The 27,421-nt window shown below is 48.4% G+C and overlaps 1 protein-coding gene across 1 annotated transcript in view; it reads right to left on the bottom strand.

Annotated features, from left to right (window-relative positions):
* The window catches only part of PHAF1 (phagophore assembly factor 1), a 299,820-nt gene that overhangs the window by 89,805 nt on the left and 182,594 nt on the right, over nucleotides 1-27,421 (bottom strand). Inside the window, exon 8 of the mRNA XM_078670669.1 lies at nucleotides 1,641-1,753. Coding sequence (XP_078526795.1) covers nucleotides 1,641-1,753 — 113 coding nt within the window. The remainder of the gene's footprint in view (nucleotides 1-1,640; nucleotides 1,754-27,421) is intronic.

The raw sequence follows: 27,421 nt of genomic DNA on the forward strand, positions 1-27,421 counted from the left end.
TGGCACCAGTTTCATAGGTAGTGTTGAACAAAGAGGAGATGGTGCCTTGGACAGCACTGAATAATTTGGAGTAACCAAACCAACAGGAAAGACCACCTTTGGGGAGAGGCCCAGAGGGTAACTAAGCAGTCTTGAAGAGACCCAGTAAAGGTAGCTGAAAGGCCTAAAACTGTGCAAGGTCAGTAGATAGAGCTGGAAATTTCAGCTTCATCATTTTGAATGATGGAATCAACTCACGTCACAAGAACTGACCAGTGCCTGTGAGGGACATGGAAACTTCAAATAGTCCTGGGTGCAATACTTTACTTGAGTAAGAAAAGGATGTCCCTTTCCTACAGTTACTTTTGTGCTTTTTGCTGCATTATCTCTTGGGAGTACATTACATGTAGAGACTGACCTAACGAAGAAGAATGCTTTGGCATGTCCCCTTGGGGCTTGGGTAAAAATGACTTGGCCAAAAATTGGATTCAAGGCACCACATGCAGATGCCATATTGGCCTAACAAGGACATCATCTCTTAGCATCTGCAATAGGTGTTAACGCTGAAATCTTAGAAGACATTTGGCTCAGTCACAGTTGAAAAGCTGATGAATTGCAGAAAAACAGGAACAGGCACCAGAATGCCTATTAGCTCCTTCAATACTTCAGTGTTGTGCAACTCTTGCTTACACACTTAAGCCTCGATTCACAAAGGTAAACTTAGACCAGGCGTCTAACTTCAGACCTGATGTCTAAACTTGGACGTCGGGTCTAAACTTGGACGTCGGGTCTAAACTTGGACGTCGGGTCTAAACTTGGACGTCCGGTCTAAACTTGGACGTCCGGTCTAAACTTGGACGTCCGGTCTAAACTTGGACGTCCGGTCTAAGTTTACTTTTGTGAGTCGGGCCCTTAATGTATGTAAAATTCAGATTAGCTGTTCTGCCGTTTGGCATTTGGAAGTGCAAATGGTTCATACACAGCTACATCAGGTGCGTTCATTTGTGACCAATAAACTGAAATGACTGTTAATATTTTATGGCCTTTTTATAAGATGAGAGGAAGGCTTCTCTAAATCCTTCAATAATGAAGAAGAAAATGTGTTTAACTATATTTAAAACCCACATCACAGATTTGTTTTCTAGTATCAAACTATTTAGTGTTGCCCTGATTTAAAATGTTGAAAATCATAATACTTTGTTCTTTCACTTGAGATTTACATTAGGAATTGTACTTTCTAGAGTGATCAGTCGGATGTTAAGGATCTCAAGTCATGTAAATAAACTGGTATACTAAAGCTCAAACATGACACAATTTATCAATTACTTCAAAATAACACTTGGTTCCATTACTTCAAAAATTGGGCTCTACAGACTGGATACTGTTAATCTTCATCAAAACCATGCTGATATTTTTATTCATTTTATATCATATATAGGATGATATATTATATATCCTTTATGTGATTACCAATTGTAAATTTATCTCAGGTTTTATAGTATAATCCTGAAATTAAACAAAAAAACAGTCTGACTGACAGCCCTTATTTTCTGCAATAGGTACAAACAGATTATGAGCTAACTGTCTCCACAACCAATTGGTTTTCCCATAAAAGGAACAGAAGATGTATCTCAATGTAAACTCCCACCTAGTGAATGTACCTGCAGTAAGCAAACGGAGTCGTAAACCTGAGACACCAGTTCCATCTCGCAACACATCGACGTTTTCTGCGTACACATTTCCAAGGAAACAGCCAAGTGGCATCACAGGAGCCCTGAAAACAATCAGTTCTTTATTAGCAATCAGCTCGAGATGTGGTGTTTAACATAAATTGGTGCAGTATTGGTAGCCTCTTAATTTCAAATACTTAAGGGCACATACCATGTCAAACCTTTTTAGATCAAGAACTCATTAATTAGCTCTTCCAAGGACCGAAGATACATTTTTTTAAACATATCAGTGTTATAACCCATTATTAGCCCAGGCTGTGGGAAAGTACCTATAATCAAGGATAGTCTGTATAATAATTTGAATAGCCGTCAGAAGAAGGGTGTTGACAATATCTGAAAGATACACCCATTGAGGGCAGATCATTCTAAATCAAAAAGGAAGATTTGAAGGAAAAACATTAGAATGTCCAGGCAGAAGGCATATATTAGTAGCTTTATTAGGTGGCTCTCCACAAATTTTAATTTACCCATAAATCAATACAAACCACTTAATCAGTTAATAATGGTAGTGATGGCCCTCAACAGACACATGAACCCAAGTTGCAGGGTAAGGCCTGCAAGAAGGGTAAGAAACACCAACTATCATTATTGTACAATCACTTTCAATCTCAGTTCCTTTATTCGGTTAAAAGTCATAACCATGCATAAATACATATAAAACTCTGGGGCACCAGAGAGCCGTCGCACAAGATAGAAGACGTGAGGCTTCTGCAGCCCAGGGGAAAAATCCGCCAATATCCTGCTACAATCGGAGCAATCATGAACCAACAAGCTGCCAACCGCTAGGTCCATGATGCGGGGAATCGATTCCTGTTCTCGCTGGCCATGAATGGCACTGGACCAGGCCGGCAGTTCGTTTGTTTCGCTGGGGACCACGCGGTGAAAATGGCGGGCCACTAGATGCCTGATACAGCAGAAGGTCCCGACCAGCCCTGGTGAGTGGCGGTGGGGAATAAAATTTGGAGCGCCCCCTGCCTCATGACCTGTTTTCAAACAATGTGGAGGGTGCCCCCATCCCGTGTGCTGGGTTGTTTTGGCCGCCGTAATGGGTGGCAGAGGCCTGAGATCCATACTGGCTGCTGCCGAGGATCGGGCGCGGACGGTCACAGCGGCGCCTTGAAACCTACAGTCACCTGTAGCCTGCTAATCTACTGGATCTGAAGGCCCCGCTACCCGCGATTGTGCTGAGGGCGACTAGCCACTGCTGACACCCCATTGTACGCATGTCAGCGAAAGGGATACCGGACACATTGCTGAGGTAGAGATGCCTAAAGGTACGTGGAGAGATTGTAAGCGGCTGCACATCTGCACATGGGAGTGACGAGTCCCAGGACCCACTGTTAACAACGACAGCCTAGGTGCCGACTTTAAATGAAGCCCAGAGAGGGGGGGGGGGGGGGAAGGGGGGGGGGGGGTGGATTACTGGGTGTCCTCCTTGTGGAAAGGATTGGCGGTGCTGCATGCGGCAACATCAAACATGCTGAAAGGATTGTGACCCTCCAGCTTTGCCAGCTATGCCGCGACTTGCTCATTGCTTAGAAGTGGCAGACTGTAACATAATCTGCTGAAGGCGTGATACAAGGCCTAGGGTGCCGCACTCATATTTTCCCAGATTGCATAGAACGCGGAGCACTCATAGCTCACTCTGGTGTCACAGATCTCCATCATGTGGACCTGCTTGGTTATTGCCGCCTGGACCCAAGTCTGCTCGTGCCCCCAATGAGGCCGCGAGGGCGAGGCAGGGCGGGGTCTGTGTGGTACACCGGACTCCGTTGCTCAGAGCATTCGGTCTTGGAGGGGGCTGCAGTCGGTCTGCCGAATGCAATTCCCCTCCTGACACCTCTCCAATCAGACACTGAAATAATGCCCCTAATGATACTTCTGGGGTGACGAATTCTTCTGGCATTTTACTTCTGGAATGCTCCTGTCATTACACCTACCGCTCCGATTGAAGATAAAACCAGCAACCCTATCATACTTCAACACATTGGTGATCCAACCCCCCCTCCCTCCCTTCAACCCCCCGGTGTCAACAAGGAAAAGCAGATGGCCAGAAAACTTAACTGTCATTTGAGGACCGCAGATCTACTTATACTGCCAATCGCGGCACGGGTCAGACTGATGTGGACAAACCACTCATAGAAAATACCAACGATGCAGTGGACCTGAAAACCCTGCTCATAGCTAAGCAACAAGGTCTTATATCCATTTAGATTAAAATGGACACCATGTGCCGCAAAATAGACTCCATGACACACAAGTTGGAAAAGCAAGATGGGTGCTCAACTGAAGCAGAACAAAGCATCTCAGTTGTCAAGGATACCTGCTCTAATTGCAGCGAACAATTGCTCAACATGGAGAAAGTTCTTGAGATTATATCCGTGAAAAAAGAAGACCTGGAAGCTAAGTCCAGTAGAAATAACTTCCACCCATTATGCAGAACCTGAGAATGACAGATGTGCCCTATGCCGTGGTTTATCCTGCTAGACTGCAGATCTCCTACAAAGGAAAAGAACATTTAATTTCCTGCAACTGGCTGGAGACCTTTTACATCACAACTCTATACGCACGTCCCCAACAAGGCTCTCATCTGCAGTGTCTAGAGCACCATCACCACTGTCGGAGATAGGCTGACCGGACGATTTGTCGATATCAATGTTTGAACTGTTACTATGTGCACAAAATCAATTGCTGATGCTGCCACACTATTCATGCCACACAAAATTATGCTTATGCCAATGCTTTGTCCCATTATGTTAGCTCACTCATCTCGAGAGGGCTACCTATGTCATAGGAAGGGTTCGACATCACCCCCATACAATTTAACTGCTTAACCTGGAATGTTAGAGGTTTGGGTGACCCACGTAAAACGTACACACATAATTACCTACGTAGAGAGGTGTAACACATACATTGCCCTACTGCAAGAATCTCATCTAAAAGATTCAGCCCAAACCACATTTGCAGCCAGATGGGCATCTCAAAGATATTTTGCCACTTTTTCTTCCAACGCAAGGGGAACTATCATCCTCGTCCATAAAGGTGTACCCTATACTCCGATGGGTGCTTCAAATGACGACCAGGGGCGATACACATTGATATGGGAGAGGCTGGACTGGACATTGGTAACCATACTTAACTGCTATGGTCCCAATACTGATCAGACCTTCTTTGATAGACTCTGAGGGAGACTTATGGATATTGGCTCCCCAAACATGCTGGGGGGGGAGGGGAAGGGGGGAGAGAGAGACTTTAATGTTACACTAGACAAGAATATGGATAGATCACACACCCCGACCACATTTCATTGCACTGCAGCTAGACATGTCAGAGATATTATGGAAGAACATTTACTTATAGATACATGGAGGGCCCTTAACCCTTCGGCTAAGGAGTGTACTTTCTACTCCGGTGTACATAACAGCCGGTCGAAACTAGACTATTGGCTGGTGTCTAAGGGACTAACTAGCTGGATACGCAGGGGCACGCATTTAGCACGTACATACCCTGACCACTTCCCTTTCCTAATGTAGCCGTGTAAATTAACTAATGTGCAATATGGTCACATGCACTCTCCAAGCTCCTGAATCATATCGTGGTGCCCAGCTGGTTATGCCAGTGCCTCCGCTGATGAGATGACAGGCGAGAGTCAACACTCTAAGATAAGAAGAGGGACGTTGAACAACGGGCCACACAGCTCTAGTGGTGGCTTGTATTATTTATCTTCTTAACTTTTATCACAAATGCAGAGTGACTGAAATTATAGGTACGGACTAATGCCTGTTGGCAGAAACATGTTGACATTATGAATTAGGGTATATCTGTTGAATCCCTAATCCTCTTGCTTTTTAATTATGTCACTGTGACCACCAAATAAACTTTCAGTGGACTCTGGTAGACATTTCTAAACCACACTCTATCACTATTTACACTCTGCCCCTCATGTATCTGTACGCTAACGCTCATCTTCTGAGAAAACACCTCTGCTCCTCTCCTTGGGGAGTCATAGTCCACACTACGGTGTGAGGAGGGAACCCATATGATGAAGCATGTCACCTAACCGCGAGTGAGGGTTCTTGTCCGGAGGGGATTCCCCCCCCCCTTCTTCTACATAGTGCTCGCTCTTCATTCATCCATTTTCCTCTTTACCCAAAACATAGCAAGACGTACTTCTATGTGAATAGTATTCTCTTGCGGGATCAGTACCTTCGGGCTTCCTTAGATTCCCCCAAATAGATCCCAAGTGTGTTTATGAATAATGTAAAAGCTGCAATGCTAGACTTCTCACTAGAACCCCCTTCTATAGACACTCCACATATAGAGCTGCAAGTCCCACACACCTTGTATCTATATCATACCACACTGCACAACAAGAGGCTCCAACTGAGCTGGCATGAGCATATTCCCACTGGGAGCAAGAGTTGGGAACCGCCATTACGGATGAATAGTGGCACTATTTTTGTAAACAGACAGGATGGATTGCCCCTAGTAGCAGACTATGTATAATACATTATACTTTGTTTCCATAGACTTTACTGTACACCTGTTAGATTATTTCACCTACGAGCTGAGGATTGTAGTACACGATGCGGGTGCGCCTTGGGCTGGTTTCCTACATTTAGCTTGGACCTGTGCCCCTCTCCAAGCATAATGGAAGGAGATAGAAACTGCATTCTCAATTATGATAGAGCAAAATACCACCCTAACTCTGCTCATAGCTCTCCTGGGTCATGTCACAGGGGTAGAACAAGGCAACCAAAAGTATGTGGCACTGAGTCCATTATTAGCGCCTGCAGATGGGTAGGAGGAAGGGCACCCAAATTCAAAGACTGGTTATCTAATTTATTGACAGGACCAAATGACCACATATGCAGAGCTGTTGCCCTTAAGTTCTCGCCCAGACACATATGGGACCCATTACAGGCCTACTTACTAACTTAAGTACGAGATACTACAGACGAGGATGAGATTACACAGTCGCAACACACTGCACTGCCCAGTTGAACAAGTTACTTACCTTCGGTAACGATATATCTGTAAGAAACATTAGTCAGTGATAGATTCCTTACCTTAGAATTACCCCCAGGCGTCAGACTGGATCCGAAAAGTTTTCGTCAGCAGATCCCCTGCACGTCGGTAGGCGTCGTCGTGCAGCTCCACGTACAACGTTGGCGTCGTAGTCGCGGAGATGACGTCGCTGGAGTTATTTAGACGTACCCATGCAAGCTGACGTCAGTTCTGTACACGACTTTCCGCGCCACGAACGCAGAGCCATGCAAGATACTACCACTGGTGCATTGAAACTAGGGCCCTGAAAGGAATGACATTAACCCTAGGAATCAGTTCGCAGAGCGGGGAGGATGGGTGGGGCGGTAAAGAATCTATCACTAACTAATGTTTCTTACAGATATATCGTTACTGAACTGACTTGTTCATCTGAAAGAAACACGTTAGTGATAGATTCCTTACCTTAGAATAGATACCCCAGCAATACCAAACCCGTTGGTGGGTCTGCAAACAAAGAAGCCGTCTCTCCGGACTTGACTGTCAAGGCAATCATGCTTAGTAAAAGTGTGCACCGAGGCCCACATGGCTGCCTGACAGATGTCCTGCAGAGGGACACCTCGTCCCAATGCAGTATTAGCTGCTGTCGCCCTGGTAGAATGGGCCCGCAACCCCATTGGAGGTTCCTTTTTAGCCAGAGAATAACAGGCCTGGATACACAAGATGACCCAGCGGGAGATAGTCCTCTTGTGTACAGCCCGGCCTTTCTTGGCGCCCACGTAGCCAACAAAGAGCTGGTCACCCAACCGGAACTGTTGTGTGAGATTCAGATAAAATGAGAGTGCACGTTTTGGGTCCAGACGGTGGAGCCTCTCTTCCTCGCTGAAAGGGTGAGGAGGCGGAAAGAAAGTGGGCAAGGTGATAGTTTGCCCGACGTGGAAGGCAGTGACAACCTTTGGCAAGAAGGAAGGACGAGTGCGAAGCACAACCTTGTCCGGATGGACCGACAGAAAAGGAGGCGTACAGAAAAAGAGCCTGGAGCTCACTCACGCGCCTAGCTGAGGTGATGGCAAGCAGGAAAGCAGTCTTCAAAGTCAATAAACGAACAGGACAGTTGTGAAGCGGCTCAAAGGGAGCACACATCAAATAGGTAAGAACCACATTCAAGTTCCACTTTGGCCTCACAAATGGAATAGGAGAGAAAAGGTGAGTAATGCCTTTGAGAAATGTATTTACAACAGGGGACTTGAAAAGAGAGGGCTGATCAGGGAGCCTGAGAAAGGCAGAAATCGCAGAAAGATAGCCCCTAATAGTGCCCGGAGCAGAGCCCTGCTGGGCCAGAGGAAGAAGGAACAAAAGGACTTCTGAGAGAAGGGCAGAAAGGGGATCCACAGTGTAGTGATTGAGTCAGGTACACATGATGAGTTTCAGGTAGCTTTATTCAAGATGGTACAATAGACCAGATCTAGTCCATATCAAGACCCCACCAGGAGCAGCCAGCATGCTGCTCAGCCCAGCCAACTGTGAATATTTGACTCCTAACATTCTGTAGAATGACATCATCACAAGGTTCCACAGAGAGAGCAAGAATAACATTGGATTCAAGATACAACATATCCCCCTTTCTTCTATATATAAATAAAACAACGATGGACAAGAAAGAAGAACCAAAGATGAAGAGAAACGGAGGAAATCAGAAACAAGTAACCATTGAAAGCATAGAGCATCAGAAAAGGAAAAGAGACGCAAAGCCAAGAAATTACTACCTGAGCGGCAAACCAAGATATAAGAACCATCCTCCCTTCTGTACACAAAAGGAAAAGAACGAAATAACATCGTCAGAGAAAAGAAGAAAAAGAGCCACGAATAACTGCCACAAAACATACTCACTGGCCAGAACAGGAATGTTAGAAGGCAGAAGAGGAAAGGACCAACAAAACTCTGGACAACAGGATGTGGTAAACACAAAGAAACGAAACACGGCAGAAAAGCCAAAGAAAACTAAGATTCCTCACGAGGCACAAGGGAAACATCACCAACAGAACAGAAATGAAGAAAGAAAACAAGGAAGATGAGGAAAAGTATAAGGATAATCCTCACCCAAGAGAAACACCATCATCAATACAAAATGAAAAATATAATGTAAAGACAACAATGTAGAGTTCAATAATATAATAAACCATGTGTGAAGGTTGGGAGGACTATAACCCAAATGCAACCCTTAAAAAGACAAGGGATTATAGAAGTAACAGATGGGACTAAGACCCATAAAAACAATAGTCCTTGTAATGTAATGTTGACAATGTGAAAACAAGCGGAGATTGAGCGATGTCAACAAACAAATATGGATAGGAACCCATATGATAATGCGAAAAGGACTAAAAACACTCAGATAGCTCCCAAGAGGAAGACAGACTAAAATTGTGCACATGTGAGAAGTGTACAAAATAAACAGATATGGATAGGGACCAATATGATAATGCAAAAGGACTAAAACCCCCGCATAGCTCCCAGAAGGATGCAACACATAGCCTTTGCTGTGCACCATGCCACAAATTTGTTCCACCTGCAGGCGTATACTGATTTAGTGGAGGGACGCCTGGCTGCCAGAATTATATCACAGACTTCAGGAGGCAAGTCAAAAGGAATCAACTGTTGTCGCTCAATCTCCACACATGTAGGTGGAGGCTGGACAGGTTCGGGTGGAGGACCGTCCCCTGCTGGTGCGACCGAAGATCCTCCTGAAGAGGATGTGGGATCGGGCATTCCATGCTCATACTGAGAAGCTCGGGATACCAAACTCTTCGAGCCCAGTCCGGGGCCACAAGAATGAGTTGGGCCCGGTCTCGCCTGATCTTCTCCAGCACTCTGGGTAGAAGTGGCATAGGCGAAAAGGCGCACAACAGACTGCAGCTCCACTTGTGACGAAAAGCGTCGCCGAGGGAGTACCGCCTTGGAAATTCCAACGTGCAGAAGTGATGACATTGCGCCTTCTCTTCAGTGGCGAATAGATCTAACCAAGAGACCTTGTGCCACCTCTGAATGAAGACGCCATTCATGATCCATCATGCACCTGCGGCTGAGTTCGTCCGCCCTGGCGTTCAAAGAACCTGCTAAGTGTTGAACAGTCAAAGAAATGCCTTGATGTTCCAGCCATGTCCAGAGACACAGAGCTTCCGGACATAGGGTCCACGACCCCACCCCGCCTTGCTTGTTGCAATACCATATGACGGTGGTGTTGCTGTGAACACCTACACTACTCTCCTTTTGACAGAGAGAAGGAATGCTTTCAGTGCAAGTAGGATCGCTCGGAGCTCCAGAAGGTTCATATGGAGCCTGGACTCCGCCGGAGACCAGAGGCCTCGGATCTCCGCCTCTCCCATGTGGTCGCCCCATCCCAGGAGGGACGCATCCGTCACCACTGTGTGCTCCGGTTGGGGAAGGAAGAGGGATACCCTGCTGACCCAACGCTGGTTCGTGAGCCACCACTGCAACTGTTGCGCAGTGCCCTCCAAGATCTGGACGTACCCGAACAGGTCCCCTTGATGCTGCGCCCATTGGAACTTCAAGTCCCACTGCAGAGCCCGCATATGCCATCTGGCATGATTGGTCAGCAGGATGCAGGAGGCCATGAGGCCATTTGGTCAGGTTGACCTCAACGTCAACCTGACCAAAACCCAGGACAAGGGCCGAAAGATCGGAATCATAGCCCGAATGTCCTGGACTCACTGTTTGGGAGGATAAACCCGAAACTGCGCCGTGTCTAGCCCGCTCTGATGAAAAGGAGCTTCTGAAAGGGAATCGGGTGCGACTTTGTCACGTTGATAGAGAACCCCAGCAAATGCAAGTGGTCGGCCATAGTCTGGAGGTGGGAGACGACTACCTGGGGCGAGCCCGCCTTCAACAGCCAGTCGTCGAGATAGGGGAAGACTGAAACCCCTGATCTGCGCAGATGAGCTGCCGCCACCGCCAACACTTTCGTGGACACCAGAGGGGCGCTGGTAAGTCCAAAATGAAGCACAGTAAACTGAAAGTGCTTGTGCCTACCATAAACCGTTGGTAACGCTGGTGGGCCAACAGGACGGGGATATGAAAATAAGCGTCCTGCAAACCCAACGCTACCAACCAGTCTTGCGGGCCTAGGGCAGACAAGACCTGAGCAAGTGTGAGCATCTTGACCTTCTCCTTCCGGAGGAAGCGATTGACATTCAGAAGGTCTAAGAAAGGATGCAGGCCCTTGTCATTCTTTGGAACCAGGAAGCAGTGGGAGTAACAACCACAAACTACTTCTGGCGTCAGAACGCACTCGATGGCCCCCTTGGCCAAAAGGGCTGGAGCTTCCGGCTGAAGAAGTGCCAAGTGATCCCCCGACATGCGGTGGGACTGAGATGGCATGGCTGGAGGGGTAGTCTCGAAGGGGAGGGAGTAGCCCCATCGGACTATCTGCAGAACCCACCTGTACGAAGTGATGGTGCGCCAGTGGGGGAGGTGAAGGCACATCATGCCACCAACTGGTGTTTGGTGGGCCTGAAACACCGGACTAGGAAGGTTAGGAGGCAGTGGTGGCAGGAGAGGTGGTGGACTGACACACTTGCTGGCCCCGAGACCCACCTCTGCGGGTCCCACGTCCGCGCTGAGACTGTTGGCCTGTGGCTCTGAAACGAACATGTCTGGGCGCACATTCCTTGGCCATGAAAGGAGCGAAAAGCAGAAGTAGAAGGAGTGCGCATGGCCGAAAGGCTTAAGGACTTGGCCGTAGCACGTGAGTCCTTAAAAAGCTCCAACACACTATCCGCCTTGTCACCGAAAAGGCGAGTTCCATCAAAGGGCATGTCCATTAGCGTGTTCTTGACATCCCCAGAAAAGCCAGTTGTCCTCAGCCAGACGTGGCGGTGTAGCGCCACTGTTGTGGAAATCACCTCGCCCAGCGAGTCGGCGTGTCAAGGCCACAACGAATCGTGAACTTGGCTGCGGCTCTCCCTTCAGCAATAGCTTGGGAAAGCCCCGTCCGGGCCTCCTCCGGACACTGAGGCAGCACCTGAGCAACCGTGTTCCACACAGAATATGAATAATAGCCCAAGAGGCATGCGGTGTTCACAGACCGCAGTCCTGAACTGGCGGAAGTAAACAGTTTCTTCCCAAACAGTTCCAGTTTCTTGGATTCCCTGTCCAGAGCTGAAGAAATGAATGCGCTTGGGGACGCAGAGGCTTGGACAACCAAGCTCTCAGGGGTTGGGTGTTGGGAGAGGAAAATGGGGTCGCCCGGGCCGGGCGATAGCGTCGGGCCACGTTCTTATCCACAGGAGCCCCTCTGTTGGGCCTCGACCAGGTGCCCAAAAGAACATCCGAAAGTGCGTCATTAAAGGGCAGCAGCGGCTCAGTAGAGGAAGAAGCTGGCAGGAGCACTTCTGTCAGGTTAGTCCTAACGGCCACCATGGGGAGCTCGAGGTGGAGCGCCTCGACTGCTCTACGCAACACCACAGAATATGTGCCACCCTCCTCCATAGCCAAAGTAGAAGGAAACAGTGTGCCAGGTTCTGGAGTAAAATCCATGTCACCTGCATCCTCCAAATCCTCTTCCCAGTCTGGGTCTAACTCGCACTGGGCTGCGAGAGGGTCCTCAGACCCCTCCCAGTCCTTTCCTTCGTCCCCAACCTGCCAGGAAGGAGTAAAAGAGGGAGGTGGATGGAGAAAGGGATAGAAATTCTCCATTAGCGTCGGTACCGGCGTTGATCGACACCGGTCTGGTGCCATCTCCACGTCAGGGTGGAAGCCGGGGACGGCAGATGGCGGTGCCACAGACGTCGATGTGGTGGAGGTCGTACAAGGCCACCCGACATCGGCTGGCATCCATGCATGGATCCATGGGGGTTTCAAGGCGTCGAGAACGGAGTCGTCGACGACGTCGGGCCGGTGACGAAGAAGAGCAAGGACCCCCAGTCAGACCCGCAGGGCCCGAAGGCGTTCCGGCAGGGCCCGATGGGCCAAAAAGGCGAGCCATGGCTGACAGGAAGTCCTGTAGCTGGGCTGGAGTCGCCGATGGACCCAAGAAGGGCGGGTAGGCCGTCGGCAACTGTGCAAGCTCCGCCGGAGCCGTGGGGGTGGCACCACCCGCACCCTCAGCGATGTCACATGACAGGCTAGGGGAAGGCGAAGAGTGAACACGCTTCTTCGACTTCTTGTGCTTCGCCTTAACTGACTCAGAGTGCGAAGACTTCGACAAACAATGGCGGCAGGTACGCAACTGGTCCTTCGACCTCCTACGGGACCAGGTTCTTGAATGGCGTAGCGCCGACTCCCGGGCCTCCAGCAACTTTTGGGACCACTCCCGCAAAGTTTTCGGATCCATGGACCGGCATTTGGGGCACGACTCGGAGTCGTGGTCGCACTCCAGGCAGTAGAGACACTCACGGTGCGGGTCCGTCACCAACATCATGCAGGGACAAGCAGCGCAAGACTTAAAACCGGGCATCCCTATACACCAGAAGTCAAAGACTAAAAAAAAAAAAAGAGACAAAAGTCCCAAAAATAACTCAGTCAAAAAGTGACTGGAGGTACTGCTCTCTCAGGATCTGCGCTTGCTGGTGCGGAAAAAGAAAGAAAGGACGTAAGCGCGTGTCTAAATAGCTCCAGCAATATCACCTCGGCGACTACGACTCAAACGACGTACGCGGAGCCTCATGACGACGCCTACCGATGCACAGGGGTACTGCTGACGAAAACTTTCAGGACCCAGTACGACGCCGGAGGGTAATTCTAAGGTAAGAAATCAATCACTAACGTGTTTCTTTCAGATACCATCCTTTCCAGTACCACTCGCCCTGGCTCTGCACACATTAACTTTGTATAAACAGAAAATTAAAATAGGACAGCTGGCTAGGAAAATTCATAAAATACAAAAATTCATAAACATTATATATAATCAAAAATAAAGTGGAAACAAATCTACTTCGTTTGCTCAATTTTTAATTGTTTTTACAATTTTTTTTTTAAAAAAGAGGGAGAGGAAGGGAACTAATAAACATACATATAACACAAAAAAAGATAGCATCACAATAATTAAAAATGACAAAAGGACACAGTTCTTAGACACTTCTCATAGAAATTCCTATCTCAAATAATCTAGTTACACATATTCTCAGCTGGTGACAAACAAAGTTGTCCCTACTTCAGCAATTAAAATCAACCATGTCACAATGGGTGGCAAAACATAATCTGTTCGACGCGCGTTTCCACAAACGCCTTCTTCAGGAGGCACAAGTTTGTATTCAATTAAAAAGATCAGTCTTCATATGATCAGATTACTTCATATCTATATAGAGGACACTCCATTTATGTTCAGACAGGGGTGTCAAATTATGTCCCGGTAGGTTCTACAGTGGTAGATCGCCACTCGTCAATCTGTTTGTTTTCCTTTCAACAATATCCGGTGCAAAAGTTTTTATATGTATTCTAGTAACGTATTATCTCATAATTTTTACGTAGATATAGGGCTTTACGTTCCCAGATATGGAGTAAAGTACTTTCAACTCTTTAATCCGGTCTGTCCTTTGTATTTTACTCTAATCAGGATGTAACAGAGTCAAAAACGTCGAGCCGCGGAGGGGCAGGTTATAGCCGCTGGCGTCTCCCGACCGTTGGAAATGATATCACATTAACACATGACCATCTCGGAAATTCTGCAACTGTGAGCTGAGGATGGTTGACTATTGCGTGCATCACTGTTCTTTTACGGAGAATAATAAGGGCATATGTACTTGTATATCCTTCTGATTATATAGATTTGATTATATATGATACTGTATTACAACCACATGTCTAAAAATGGGAAATAGATGTTAGCATAATAGAAAGGATCTGTTTACCAACCAGATAGGGCACAGTTGATTATATTGGACTTTGTTACTCTTTACTACATGTATGGCATTGTATCTGGAAACTTCAATAAAGAAAGTCAACCAAAAAATAAATATATATATATATACACATATATACATATATACATATACATATACATATCAAAACACAGTTCACCAGCCACTGCTCCTCTTCGTAGCGGGTGAGTCCTCTGCGTGCGGTGAAACGCGCCGATAAATTGCACAACAACAGTTTTTCCAATCCAGGAACTGCTTACACAAGTGCACTCAGGAGCCTGAGTGCACTCGTGTAAGCAGTTCCTGGATTGGAAAAACTGGTGTTGTGATATATAGATATATATTTATTTTTTTTCACTGAAAAAACCATAGGTTTCAGGGGTGTTATAGTTAGCTTGACATTTCACTCATACCAAGCCATAGAAATTCCTTTGATATAGTTAGTTATGCACTGCTGATGACGTCACATATTACATCAGTCATGACATGGTCAGTAACATCACTGATGACTTCAGTGATGACATACACTGATGACATCATCCAGTGACTGTGTGTTTCTGTAAAGTTTAAATATGTTTAATATATATAGGGAAAGGCATATTGAAGAATGAGTGGGTGTATAAGTGTTTGAATGGATGATTTTGTAGGTGCGTGACTGACTAGAAGTGAGTGATTAAACGTATCTTACTGAATGCACGGGTTAGTGACTAAACTGTGTGAATGTCTGTATCCGTCTGCCTGTTGGTGTGTAACCAGCTACATGGGTTTGTGAATAGCTACATGAGTGTATATATGTGTTATTGATTGGTTGTCGGAGTATCTGTATGGGTGCCTGAGTGTTTATGTTGGTGGGGTGTGTGTGACTCTGTGCTTAGATGTGTGAGTGGGTGATTCACTGGGTGCATGGTTTCAAAAGTGCATCTGTCATGGACTGTATGGGCGAGTGACTGTGTATGGCAGTGTTAGTGAGTGAATGTATATCTCAGTGGTTCATGTGTGAGTAACTACATATGTGAAAGGCAGTATATATGTGCGTAGGAGTATATAAATGGCTATAAGTGAGAGGGTGTGATTCTGAGAGTGGCTGTATGGACGGGTGTGTGCTTGTATCAGTGATTGTATAAGAGCGTAAGAATGTGCTAGTATTTGTATGAGTATTTGAGCTGGTGTGTGTATAACTGTATAGGTGAGTAAATGGCAGTGTGATTGATTATTTGCATGATTGACTAGGTGTGTGAGTACCCCTATGGATGAGTGGTGGTGTGTGAGTGTTTATATAGGTGTAGGAGTGCATAGGATAGTCCTGTACTGAGTGACCATAAGTACGAGTGACTGTACAAGTGAGTGAGTGGATGTGTGTGTAAACCTAAGAATCAGTGAGTGTGTATGTAGTTATTGCTGTTGGAGTGTCTATGGTTTTGAGAATGGCAGTCTGTAATTTAGAGTGGGTGTATCAAAGGTTATATTAGGGTGTGAGAAGATGCATCAATTTATCACATGGATGATGTCATCAGTGATGTCATTTGAGATGTCATCAGTTATGTCATCAGTGACATCACTGACCATGTCGTGAGTGATGTAATATGTGACGTCATCAGCAGTGCAGGGGCGCCAGTTATAGTTAGCAGAACTTACTAAAACGGAGGGTTTTATATGAGTGAAATGTCCAGCTAACTATAACACCCCGGAAACCTATGGTTTTTTCAGTGAATTTCAAAGGTTTTTCAAATGCTAGTTTCTAACGATGCCTACAGAGGGAGGACATGTGAAGAAAGAAGGGAAAACACACAGAAAGAAGCAAAAGAAATGCAGAAAGAAGCAACAGAAGTCCACAAAGACGAAGAAAAGTGCAGGAAGAAGCAAGACATGTGCAGAAAGAGGCCTTGTTACAAAATCACCCTGTGCCCACAACTTTTTCAGACGGGTACTGGTGGTAACTGACTGACTAACCAGGCCTAGAGCCAGTGGTATGCTAAAAGACACTTAGAATACAGTGAAAACACCTATATACACTAGGGAACACTATGCGTTGGGGTACCCCTGCGATTAGCTTGACCTCCTCTATAAGGCCCTAGTACATAATAGGGCAGGGGGATTAAAACTACCTCCTAAAACGCGCTACAGGCGCGTTTGCACAGTGGTGAAGGGAGGGGGGCTTGAGGTGACGTGTGCAAACACGCACTGTGGCGGTTTTAATTTGGGAGATTAAGTCCCCTTGAATCCTGACAGTCCCTGGGGTCCAGCTAGCCAACCAGGTACCTCGAGTAAGCGCCACAGTGCTGCATTGCAGAGGTGTAAAAAGGGGCGTGGTCTGGACCACCTCTCCGCAATGCAGGCTTCTGGCACTTACTGGAGGTACCTGGTGGGCTAGTTGGCCCACAAGGGCCCTCAGGATTGAAGGGGACTTAATTCCCCAACTTAAAAGGCGCCACAGGCCGTGTTTGCACTCTCACCTCAGGCCCCGCCCCCTCCCTTCACCACTGTGGAAACACACCCCGTGGCACGTTTTAAGTTGGGGGATTAAGTCCCTTTGAATCCTGAGGGTCCCTGGGGTCCGACTAGCCCACCAGGTACCTCCAGTAAGCCCGACAGAGCTGCTAGCAGAGAGGTGGTCCGAGGCCACGCCCCTTTTTACACCTGCCTTACCGTTTAAGTGGCGAGCGATCTATCAGAGTTCAACTGTGCTACTGCTTAGCATGTTCTGAATAATTTCTACATTTGCACAAACTGTCTACAGAAATATCCGTTACAAACCTTTGAAAAAGGACTGAGGCACTTTCATAGGTCTGAATGGAGGGCTCTATTATGTGACATCGCTCTAGTGAAATACTTTTCCTCAGTCTAGAGGCACTGAAATAAACTATGCTAAAAGCGAAACAGTGAAACTGCAAACAGACATCTTTGTAAAGGAGGATACAAGACAAGGCACTGCATAAATTCCTCATCATGTAGGCGGTCGTGTGGGGTAGTGTTTTAGGGTTTAGGGTAGTGCAGTGGTATTTGTGTAGTGTAGGAGTCGTGCTGGGGGTAGTGTTTTAGAGTAGCACAGTGGTGTTTGGGTAGTGTAGAAGGTCGTGCTGGGGTAGTGTTTTAGGGTTTAGGGTAGCGCAGTGGTATTTGGTTAGAGTAGGGGGTAGGAGTCGTGCTGGGGGTAGTGTTTTAGAGTAGCGCAGTGGTGTTTGGGTAGTGTAGAAGGTCGTGCTGGGGTAGTGTTTTAGGGTTTAGGGTAGCGCAGTGGTATTTGGTTAGAGTAGGGGGTCATGCTGGGGATAGTGGTTTAGGGGAGTGCAGTGGTGTGTGTAGTGTAGGGGTAGTGTTTTCGGATTTAGGGTAGTACAGTGGTGTTTGGGTAGTGTAGGGGGTTGTGCTGGGGGTAGAATTAGGGTTTAGGGTAGCGGAGTGGTGTTTGTGTAGTGTAGGGGGGTCGTGCTGGGGGTAGTCTTTTAGGGTAGTGTAGTGGTGTTTGTGTAGTGTAGGGGTTGTGCTAGGGGTAGAATTAGGGTTTAGGGTAGTGCACTAGTGTTTGTGTAGAGTACGGGGTTATGGGGGTAGATTTAGGGTTTAGGGTAGTGCAGTGGTGTTTAGGTAGTGTAGGGGGTCGTGCCGGGGTAGTGTTTTAGGGTTTAGGGTAGTGCAGTGGTGTTTGGGTAGTGTAGGGGGTCATGCTGGGGGTAGTGTTTTAGGGATTAGGGTAGTGCAGTGGTGTTTATGTAGTGTAGGGCATCGTGCTGGGTGTACCGTTTTAGGGTTTGGGGAAGTGGTGTTTGTGTGGTGTAGGGGGTAGAATTTTAGGGTTTAGAGCAGTGGTGTTTATGTAGTGTAGGGGGTCGTGCTGGGGGTAGTGTTTTAGGGAAATGCAGTGGTGTTTGTATAATGTAGGGGTCGTGCTGGGGGTTGTGTTTTAGGGTTTAGGGTATTGCAATGGTGTTTGTAGTGTAGGGGGTCGTACTGGGGTAGTGTTTTAGGGTAGTGCAGTGGTGTTTGTGTAGTGTAGGGGGTCGTGCTGGGGTAGATTTAAGGTTTAGGGCGGTGCGATGGTGTTTGTGTAGTGTAGGGGGTCGTGCTGGGGGTAGTGTTTTAGGGTTTAGGGTAGTGCAGTGGTGTTTGGGTTATGTAGGGGGTTGTGCTGGGGGTAGAATTAGGGTTTAGGGTAGTGGAGTGGTGTTTGTGTAGTGAAGGGGTCGTGCTGGGGGTAGTGTTTTAGGGTTTAGGGTAGTGCAGTGGTGTTTGGGTAGTGTAGGGGGTTGTGCTGGGGCTAGAATTAGGGTTTAGGGTAGCGGAGTGCTGTTTGTGTAGTGTAGGGGGGTCGTGCTGGGGGTAGTCTTTTAGGGTAGTGTAGTGGTGTTTGTGTAGTGTAGGGGGTCGTGTTTTAGGGTATAGGGTAGTGCAGTGGTGTTTGGGTAGTGTAGGGGGTTGTGCTGGGGTAGATATAGGGTTTAGGGTAGTGCAGTGGTGTTTGTGTAGAGTACGGGGTCATGGGGGTAGGTTTAGGGTAGTGCAGTGGTGTTTGTGTTGTGTAGGGGGTCGTGATTTAGGGTATAGGGTAGTGCAGTGGTGTTTGGGTAGTGTAGGGGGTTGTGCTGGGGTAGATATAGGGTTTAGGGTAGTGCAGTGGTGTTTGTGTAGTGTAGGGGGTAGTGCTGGGGGTAGTGTTTTAGGGTTTAGGGTAGTGCAGTGGTGTTTGGGTAGTATAGGGTGTCGTGCTGGGGGTAGTTTTAGGGTAGTGCAGTGGTGTTTGGGTAGTGTAGGGGGTCGTGCTCGGGGTAGATTTAGTATAAAACAACAATGGTCCTCGATATACCTTCAAATATCAATGAATGTATTACTCGTTATTCATAAATTAAGGAAATTAATCCACAGCAAAAGACAGAAAATATCGCTATTTTCAAAGCCAGTATTACATATCAGTATGTTGTACCCAGCATCTATCAATCCAAAAGACAACCAATCTCTTTGGTCAATAAATGTATTTCAAATTTATTTTCATCATTCATGAAAAAAAAACTATTGGCTAATGGAGAAAGAAGGACTGCGAGAATGCAGTGAGAACAAAAGAGGTGCTCAAGTGAATTGAAAAAGAAGAAAAGCTCAAAGAGAAGAGATCAAATTTTATATACAATTCTGTTCGTTGAATAAAATACAGGGGCCTACCCACACATTTTTATATACAATGATGGTTTAACCAAGGAAGGGAGGGAACAGCAAAGATAAGGTACATAGGGGTAAAAACCGCTGACGTTTCAACCCTGGCGCAATAAGGGGAGTTTAATGCCTCTGCTACGGGTCTCCTTCAGGACTGGAGGTGGGGGGGGGGGTGTAGAACAACAGGAGGGACCAAAAACTGATAAGCCGGTCGCGTCCCCACACTATATGAATGAGGGCAACCCGTCAATGGTGTGCGCAAGGTTAATCCATTATTTTGGTCAAGATGTATATTCCATTTAAAATAGGGAACGAATTCCAATAATACTCCAAGCTGTTATGCAAGACGGGAGCGAGGTCAGAAGGAGGCGGTACTATTTTTATGCCCCAGCGTCCTTTTAGAATGTAACTGTTCAATTATCAGTTAACGGAGCCGCGATCAAATCGGAGGGCCACGGGAGAGCCAGCGTCTTCCCAAGAGTATCGGGCGCGTCTGGGTGGGGGGTCGGTAGATTTAGGCTTTAGGGTAGTGCAGTGGTGTTTGTGTAGTGTTGGCTGGTTCGTGCTGGGTGTAGTGTGTTATGGTTTAAGGTAGTACAGTGGTGTTTGTGTAGTGTAGGGGTCATGCTGGGGTACTCTTTTAGGGTTTAGGGTAGTGCAGTGGTGTTTGTGTAGTGTATGGGGTAGTGTTTTAGGGTAGTGCAGATGTGTTTGTGTAGTGTAGGGGTAGTGTTTTAGGGTTTAGGGTAGTGCAGTGGTGTTAGTGTAGGGGGTAGTGTTTTAGGGTTTAGGGTAGTGCAGTGGTGTTTGTGTAGTGTATGGGGTAGTGTTTTAGGGTAGTGCAGATGTGTTTGTGTAGTGTAGGGGTAGTGTTTTAGGGTTTAGGGTAGTGCAGTGGTGTTAGTGTAGGGGGTAGTGTTTTAGGGTTTAGGGTAGTGGAGTTGTGTTTGTGTAAGGTATGGGGTAGTGTTTTAGGGTAGTGCAGTGGTGTTTGTGTAGTGTAGGGGTAGTGTTTTAGGGTTTATGGTAGTGCAGCGGTGTTTGGGTAGTGTAGGGGGTCGTGCTGGGGTAGTGTTAGGGTTTAGGGTAGCGCAGTGGTGTTTGGGTAGTGTAGGGGGTCGTGCTGGCGGTAGAGTTTTAGGGTTTAGGGTAGCGCAGTGGTGTTTGGGTAGTGTAGGGGGTTGTGCTGGGGGTAGTGTTTTAGGGTTTAGGGTAGCGCAGTGGTGTTTGTGTAGTGTAGGGGGTCGTGCTGGGGGTGATTTTTAGGGTTTAGGGTAGTGCAGTGGTGTTTGTGTAGTGTAGGGGGTAGGGTTTTAGGGTTTAGGGTAGTGCAGTGGTGTTTATGTAGTGTAGGGGTCGTACTGGGGGTAGTGTTTTAAGGTAGCACAGTGGTGTTTGGGTATTGTAGGGGATCGTGCTGGGGGTAGGGTTTTAGGATTTAGGGTAGTGCAGTGGTGTTTGTGTAGTGTAAGGGGTCGTGCTGGGGGTAGTGTTTTAGGATTTAGGGTGGTGCAGTGGTGTTTGTCTAGTGTAGGGGGTAGTGGTTTAGGGTAGTGCTGTGGTGTTTGGGTAGTGTAGGGGGTTGTGCTGGGGTAGTTTTAGGGTAGTGCAGTGGTGTTTGGGTAGTGTAGTGGGTCGTGCTGAGGGTAGTAAATTAGGGTTAAGGGTAGTGCAGTGGTGTTAGGGTAGTGTAGGGGGTCGTGCTGGGGTGGGTTTTGGGTAGCGCAGTGGTGTTTGGGTAGTGTAGCGGGTCGTGCCGTGGGGTAGTGGTTTAGGGTAGCGCAGTGGTCTTTGGGTAGTGTAGGGGTCGTGTCGGGGGTAGTGTTTTTAGGGTGTAGGGTAGCACAGTGGTCTTTGGGTAGTGTAAGGGGGTCGTGCCGGGGGTAGTGTTTTAGGATTTATGTTAGCGCAGTGGTGTTTGGGTAGTGTAGGGGGTTGTGCCGGGGGTAGTGTTTTAGGGTTTAGGGTAGCGCAGTGGTGTTTGGGTAGTGTAAGGGGTCGTGCTGGGGGTAGATTTAAGGTTTAGGGCAGTGCAGTGGTGTTAGTGTAGTGTAGGACGTCGTGCTGGGTGTAGTGTTTTAACGTTTAGGGTAGTGCAGTGGTGTTTGTGTAGTGTACGGGGTAGAGTTTTAGGGTTTAGGGCAGTGCAGTGGTGTTTGGGTAGTGTAGGGGGTCGTGCTAGGGGTAGAGTTTTAGGGTAGCGCAGTGGTGTTTGGGTATTGTAGGGGGTCGTGCTGGGGGTAGTGTTTTAGGGTAGCGCAGTGGTGTTTGGGTAGTGTAGCGGGTCGTGCGGGGTTAGTGTTTTAGGGTAGCGCAGTGGTGTTTGGGTAGTGTAGGGGTTGTGCTGGGGGTAGTGTTTTAGGGTAGCGCAGTGGTGTTTGGGTAGTGTAGCAGGTCGTGCTGGAGGTAGTGTTTTAGGGTAGCGCAGTGGGGTTTGGGTATTGTAGGGGGTCGTTCTGGGGGTAGTGTTTTAGGGTAGCGCAGTGGTGTTTGGGTAGTGTAGCGGGTCGTGCGGGGTTAATGTTTCAGGGTAGCGCAGTGGTGTTTGGGTAGTGTAGGGGTTGTGAAGGGGGTAGCGTTTTAGGATTTAGGGTAGCACAGTGGTGTTTGGGCAGTATAGGGGGTCGTGCCGGGGGTAGCGTTTTAGGGTAGCGCAGTGGTCTTTGGGTAGTGTAGGGGTCGTGAAGGGGGTAGTGTTTTAGGATTTAGGGTAGCACAGTGGTGTTTGGGTAGTGTAGGGGGTCGTGCCGGGGGTAGTGTTTTAGGGTTTAGGCTAGCGCAGTGGTGTTTGGGTAGTGTAGGGGGTCGTGCCAGGGGTAGTGTTTTAGGATTTAGGGTAGCGCAGTGGTGTTTGGGTAGTGTAGGGCGTCGTGCTGGGTATAGTGTTTTAGCGTTTAGGGTAGTGCAGTGGTGTTTGTGTAGTGTAGGGGGTAGAGATTTAGGGTTTAGTGCAGTGGTGTTTTTGTAGTGTAGGGGTCGTGCTGGGGGTAGTGTTTTAGGGTAGCGCAGTGGTGTTTGGGTACTGTAGGGGGTCGTGCTGGGGGTAGTGTTTTAGGGTAGCGCAGTGGTGTTTGGGTAGTGTAGCGGGTAGTGCGGGGGTAGTGTTTTAGGGTTTAGGGTAGCGCAGTGGTGTTTGGGTAGTGTAGGGGGTTCGTGCTGGGGTAGTTTTTAGGTTAGCGCAGTGGTGTTTGGGTAGTGTAGGGGGTCGTGCGGAGGTATTTTTTTAAGGTTTAGGGAAGCGCAGCGGTGTTTGTGTAGAGTAGGGGGTCGTAACTGGGGTAGTGTGTTAGGGTTTAGGGTAGCGCAGTGGTTTTTGTGTAGTGTAGGGGGCCGTTCAGGGGGTAGTGTTTTAGGGTTTAGGTTAGCGCAGTGGTGTTTGGGTAGTGTAGGGGGTCGTGCCGGGGGTAGTGTTTTAGGGTTTAGGGTAGTGCAGTGGTGCTTGGGTAGTGTAGGGGGTCATGCTGGGGGTAGTGTTTTAGGGATTAGGGTAGTGCAGTGGTGTTTATGTAGTGTAGGGCATCGTGCTGGGTGTACCGTTTTAGGGTTTGGGGCAGTGGTGTTTGTGTACTGTAGGGGGTAGAATTTTAGGGTTTAGAGCAGTGGTGTTTATGTAGTGTAGGGGGTCGTGCTGGGAGTAGTGTTTTAGGGTTTAGGGTAGTGCAGTGGTGTTTGGATAGTGTAGGCGGTCTTGCTGGGAGTAGTGTTTCAGGGAAGTGCAGTGGTGTTTGTATAATGTAGGGGTCGTGCTGGGGGTTGTGTTTTAGGGTTTAGGGTATTGCAATGGTGTTTGTAGTGTAGGGGGGTCGTACTGGGGTAGTGTTTTACGGTAGTGCAGTGGTGTTTGGGTAGTGTAGGGGGTCGTGAAGGGGTAGATTTAAGGTTTAGGGTAGTGAAATGGTGTTTGGGTACTGTAGAGGGTTGTGCTGGGGTAGTGTTTTAGGTTTTAGGGTAGTGCAGTGGTGAATAGGTGGTGTAGAGGTCGTGCTGGGGGTAGTGTTTTAGGGTTTAGGGTAGTGCAGTGGTGTTTGTGTAGTGTATGGGGTAGTGTTTTAGGGTTTAGGGTAGTGCAGTGGTGTTGGGGTAGTGTAGGGGGTCGTGCTGGGGGTAGATTTAGGGTTTAGGGTAGTGCAGTGGTGTTTGTGTGGTGTTTGCGGGTTCGTGCTGGGGGTAGTGTTTTAGGGTTTAGGGTAGTAAAGTGGTGTTTGTGTAGTGTAGGGGTAGTGTTTTAGGGTTTAGGGTAGTGCAGTGGTGTTTGTGTAGTGTAGGGGGTAGGGTTTTAGGGTTTAGGGTAGTGCAGTGGTGTTTATGTAGTGTAGGGGTCGTACTGGGGGTAGTGTTTTAAGGTAGCACAGTGGTGTTTGGGTATTGTAGGGGATCGTGCTGGGGTAGGGTTTTAGGATTTAGGGTAGTGCAGTGGTGTTTGGGTAGTGTAGGGGTTGTGCTGGGGTAGTTTTAGGGTAGTGCAGTGGTGTTTGGGTAGTGTAGGGGGTCGTGCTGGGGGTAGTGTTTTAGGGTTTAGTGTAGTGGTGTTTGTGTAGTGGGTCGTGCTGAGGGTAGTAAATTAGGGTTAAGGGTAGTGCAGTGGTGTTTGTGTAGTGTAGTGGGTCGTGCTGAGGGTAGTAAATTAGGGTTAAGGGTAGAGCAGTTGTGTTAGGGTAGTGTAGGGGGTCGTGCTGGGGTGGGTTTTGGGTAGCACAGTGGTGTTTGGGTAGTGTAGGGGGTCGTGCTGGGGGTAGTGTTTTAGGGTTTAGTGTAGCGCAGTGGTGTTTGGGTAGTGTAGGGGGTCGTGCTGGGGGTAGTGTTTGAGGGTAGCGCAGTGGTGTTTGGGTAGTGTAGCGGGTCGTGCCGTGGGGTAGTGGTTTAGGGTAGCGCAGTGGTCTTTGGGTAGTGTAGGGGTCATGTCGGGGGTAGTGTTTTTAGGGTGTAGGGTAGCACAGTGGTCTTTGGGTAGTGTAAGGGGGTCGTGCCGGGGGTAGTGTTTTAGGATTTATGGTAGCGCAGTGGTGTTTGGGTAGTGTAGGGGGTTGTGCCGGGGGTAGTGTTTTAGGGTTTAGGGTAGCGCAGTGGTGTTTGGGTAGTGTAAGGGGTCGTGCTGGGGGTAGATTTAAGGTATAGGGCAGTGCAGTGGTGTTTGTGTAGTGTAGGGCGTCGTGCTGGGTGTAGTGTTTTAGCGTTTAGGGTAGTGCAGTGGTGTTTGTGAAGTGTACGGGGTAGAGTTTTAGGGTTTAGGGCAGTGCAGTGGTGTTTGGGTAGTGTAGGGGGTCGTGCTAGGGGTAGAGTTTTAGGGTAGCGCAGTGGTGTTTGGGTATTGTAGGGGGTCGTGCTGGGGGTAGTGTTTTAGGGTAGCGCAGTGGTGTTTGGGTAGTGTAGCGGGTCGTGCGGGGTTAGTGTTTTAGGGTAGCGCAGTGGTGTTTGCGTAGTGTAGGGGTCGTGCTGGGGGTAGTGTTTTAGGGTAGCGCAGTGGTGTTTGGGTAGTGTAGCGGGTCGTGCTGGAGGTAGTGTTTTAGGGTAGCGCAGTGGGGTTTGGGTATTGTAGGGGGTCGTGCTGGGGGTAGTGTTTTAGGGTAGCGCAGTGGTGTTTGGGTAGTGTAGCGGGTCGTGCGGGGTTAATGTTTTAGGGTAGCGCAGTGATGTTTGGGTAGTGTAGGGGTCGTGAAGGGGGTAGTGTTTTAGGATTTAGGGTAGCACAGTGGTGTTTGGGCAGTATAGGGGGTCGTGCCGGGGGTAGCGTTTTAGGGTAGCGCAGTGGTCTTTGGGTAGTGTAGGGGTCGTGAAGGGGGTAGTGTTTTAGGATTTAGGGTAGCACAGTGGTGTTTGGGTAGTGTAGGGGGTCGTGCCGGGGGTAGTGTTTTAGGGTTTAGGCTAGCGCAGTGGTGTTTGGGTAGTGTAGGGGGTCGTGCCAGGGGTAGTGTTTTAGGATTTAGGGTAGCGCAGTGGTGTTTGGGTAGTGTAGGGCGTCGTGCTGGGTATAGTGTTTTAGCGTTTAGGGTAGTGCAGTGGTGTTTGTGTAGTGTAGGGGGTAGAGATTTAGGGTTTAGTGCAGTGGTGTTTTTGTAGTGTAGGGGGTCGTGCTGGGGGTAGTGTTTTAGGGTAGCGCAGTGGTGTTTGGGTACTGTAGCGGGTCGTGCTGGGGGTAGTGTTTTAGGGTAGCGCAGTGGTGTTTGGGTAGTGTAGCGGGTAGTGCGGGGGTAGTGTTTTAGGGTTTAGGGTAGCGCAGTGGTGTTTGGGTAGTGTAGGGGGTTCGTGCTGGGGTAGTATTTAGGTTAGCGCAGTGGTGTTTATGTAGTGTAGGGGGTCGTGCAGGGGGTAGTGTTTTAGGGTAGCGCAGTGGTGTTTGGGTAGTGTAGCGGGTCATGCGGGGGTAGTGTTTTAGGGTTTAGGGTAGTGCAGTGGTGTTTGTGTAGAGTAGGGGGTCGTACCTGGGGTAGTGTGTTAGGGTTTAGGGTAGCGCAGTGGTTTTTGTGTAGTGTAGGGGGACGTTCAGGGGGTAGTGTTTTAGGGTTTAGGTTAGCGCAGTGGTGTTTGGGTAGTGTAGGGGGTCGTGCCGGGGGTAGTGTTTTAGGGTTTAGGGTAGTGCAGTGGTGTTTGGGTAGTGTAGGGGGTCATGCTGGGGGTAGTGTTTTAGGATTTAGGGTGGTGCAGTGGTGTTTGTCTAGTGTAGGGGGTAGTGGTTTAGGGTAGTGCTGTGGTGTTTGGGTAGTGTAGGGGGTTGTGCTGGGGTAGTTTTAGGGTAGTGCAGTGGTGTTTGGGTAGTGTAGGGGGTCGTGCTGGGGGTAATGTTTTAGGGTTTAGGGTAGTGCAGTGGTGTTTGTGTAGTGGGTCGTGCTGAGGGTAGTAAATTAGGGTTAAGGGTAGTGCAGTGGTGTTTGTGTAGTGGGTCGTGCTGAGGGTAGTAAATTAGGGTTAAGGGTAGAGCAGTGGTGTTAGGGTAGTGTAGGGGGTCGTGCTGGGGTGGGTTTTGGGTAGCACAGTGGTGTTTGGGTAGTGTAGGGGGTCGTGCTGGGGGTAGTGTTTTAGGGTTTAGGGTAGCGCAGTGGTGTTTGGGTAGTGTAGGGGGTCGTGCTGTGGGTAGTGTTTGAGGGTAGCGCAGTGGTCTTTGGGTAGTGTAGGGGTCGTGTCGGGGGTAGTGTTTTTAGGGTGTAGGGTAGCACAGTGGTCAAGGGGGTCGTGCCGGGGGTAGTGTTTTAGGATTTATGGTAGCGCAGTGGTGTTTGGGTAGTGTAGGGGGTTGTGCCGGGGGTAGTGTTTTAGGGTTTAGGGTAGCGCAGTGGTGTTTGGGTAGTGTAAGGGGTCGTGCTGGGGGTAGATTTAAGGTTTAGGGCAGTGCAGTGGTGTTTGTGTAGTGTAGGGTGTCGTGCTGGGTGTAGTGTTTTAGCGTTTAGGGTAGTGCAGTGGTGTTTGTGTAGTGTACGGGGTAGAGTTTTAGGGTTTAGGGCAGTGCAGTGGTGTTTGGGTAGAGTAGGGGGTCGTGCTAGGGGTAGAGTTTTAGGGTAGCGCAGTGGTGTTTGGGTATTGGAGGGGGTCGTGCTGGGGGTAGTGTTTTAGGGTAGCGCAGTGGTGTTTGGGTAGTGTAGCGGGTCGTGCGGGGTTAGTGTTTTAGGGTAGCGCAGTGGTGTTTGGGTAGTGTAGGGGTCGTGCTGGGGGTAGTGTTTTAGGGTAGCGCAGTGGTGTTTGGGTAGTGTAGCGGGTCGT

Source organism: Lissotriton helveticus, chromosome 12 (assembly GCF_964261635.1).
Source record: "Lissotriton helveticus chromosome 12, aLisHel1.1, whole genome shotgun sequence".
Lineage (NCBI taxonomy): Eukaryota > Metazoa > Chordata > Amphibia > Caudata > Salamandridae > Lissotriton > Lissotriton helveticus.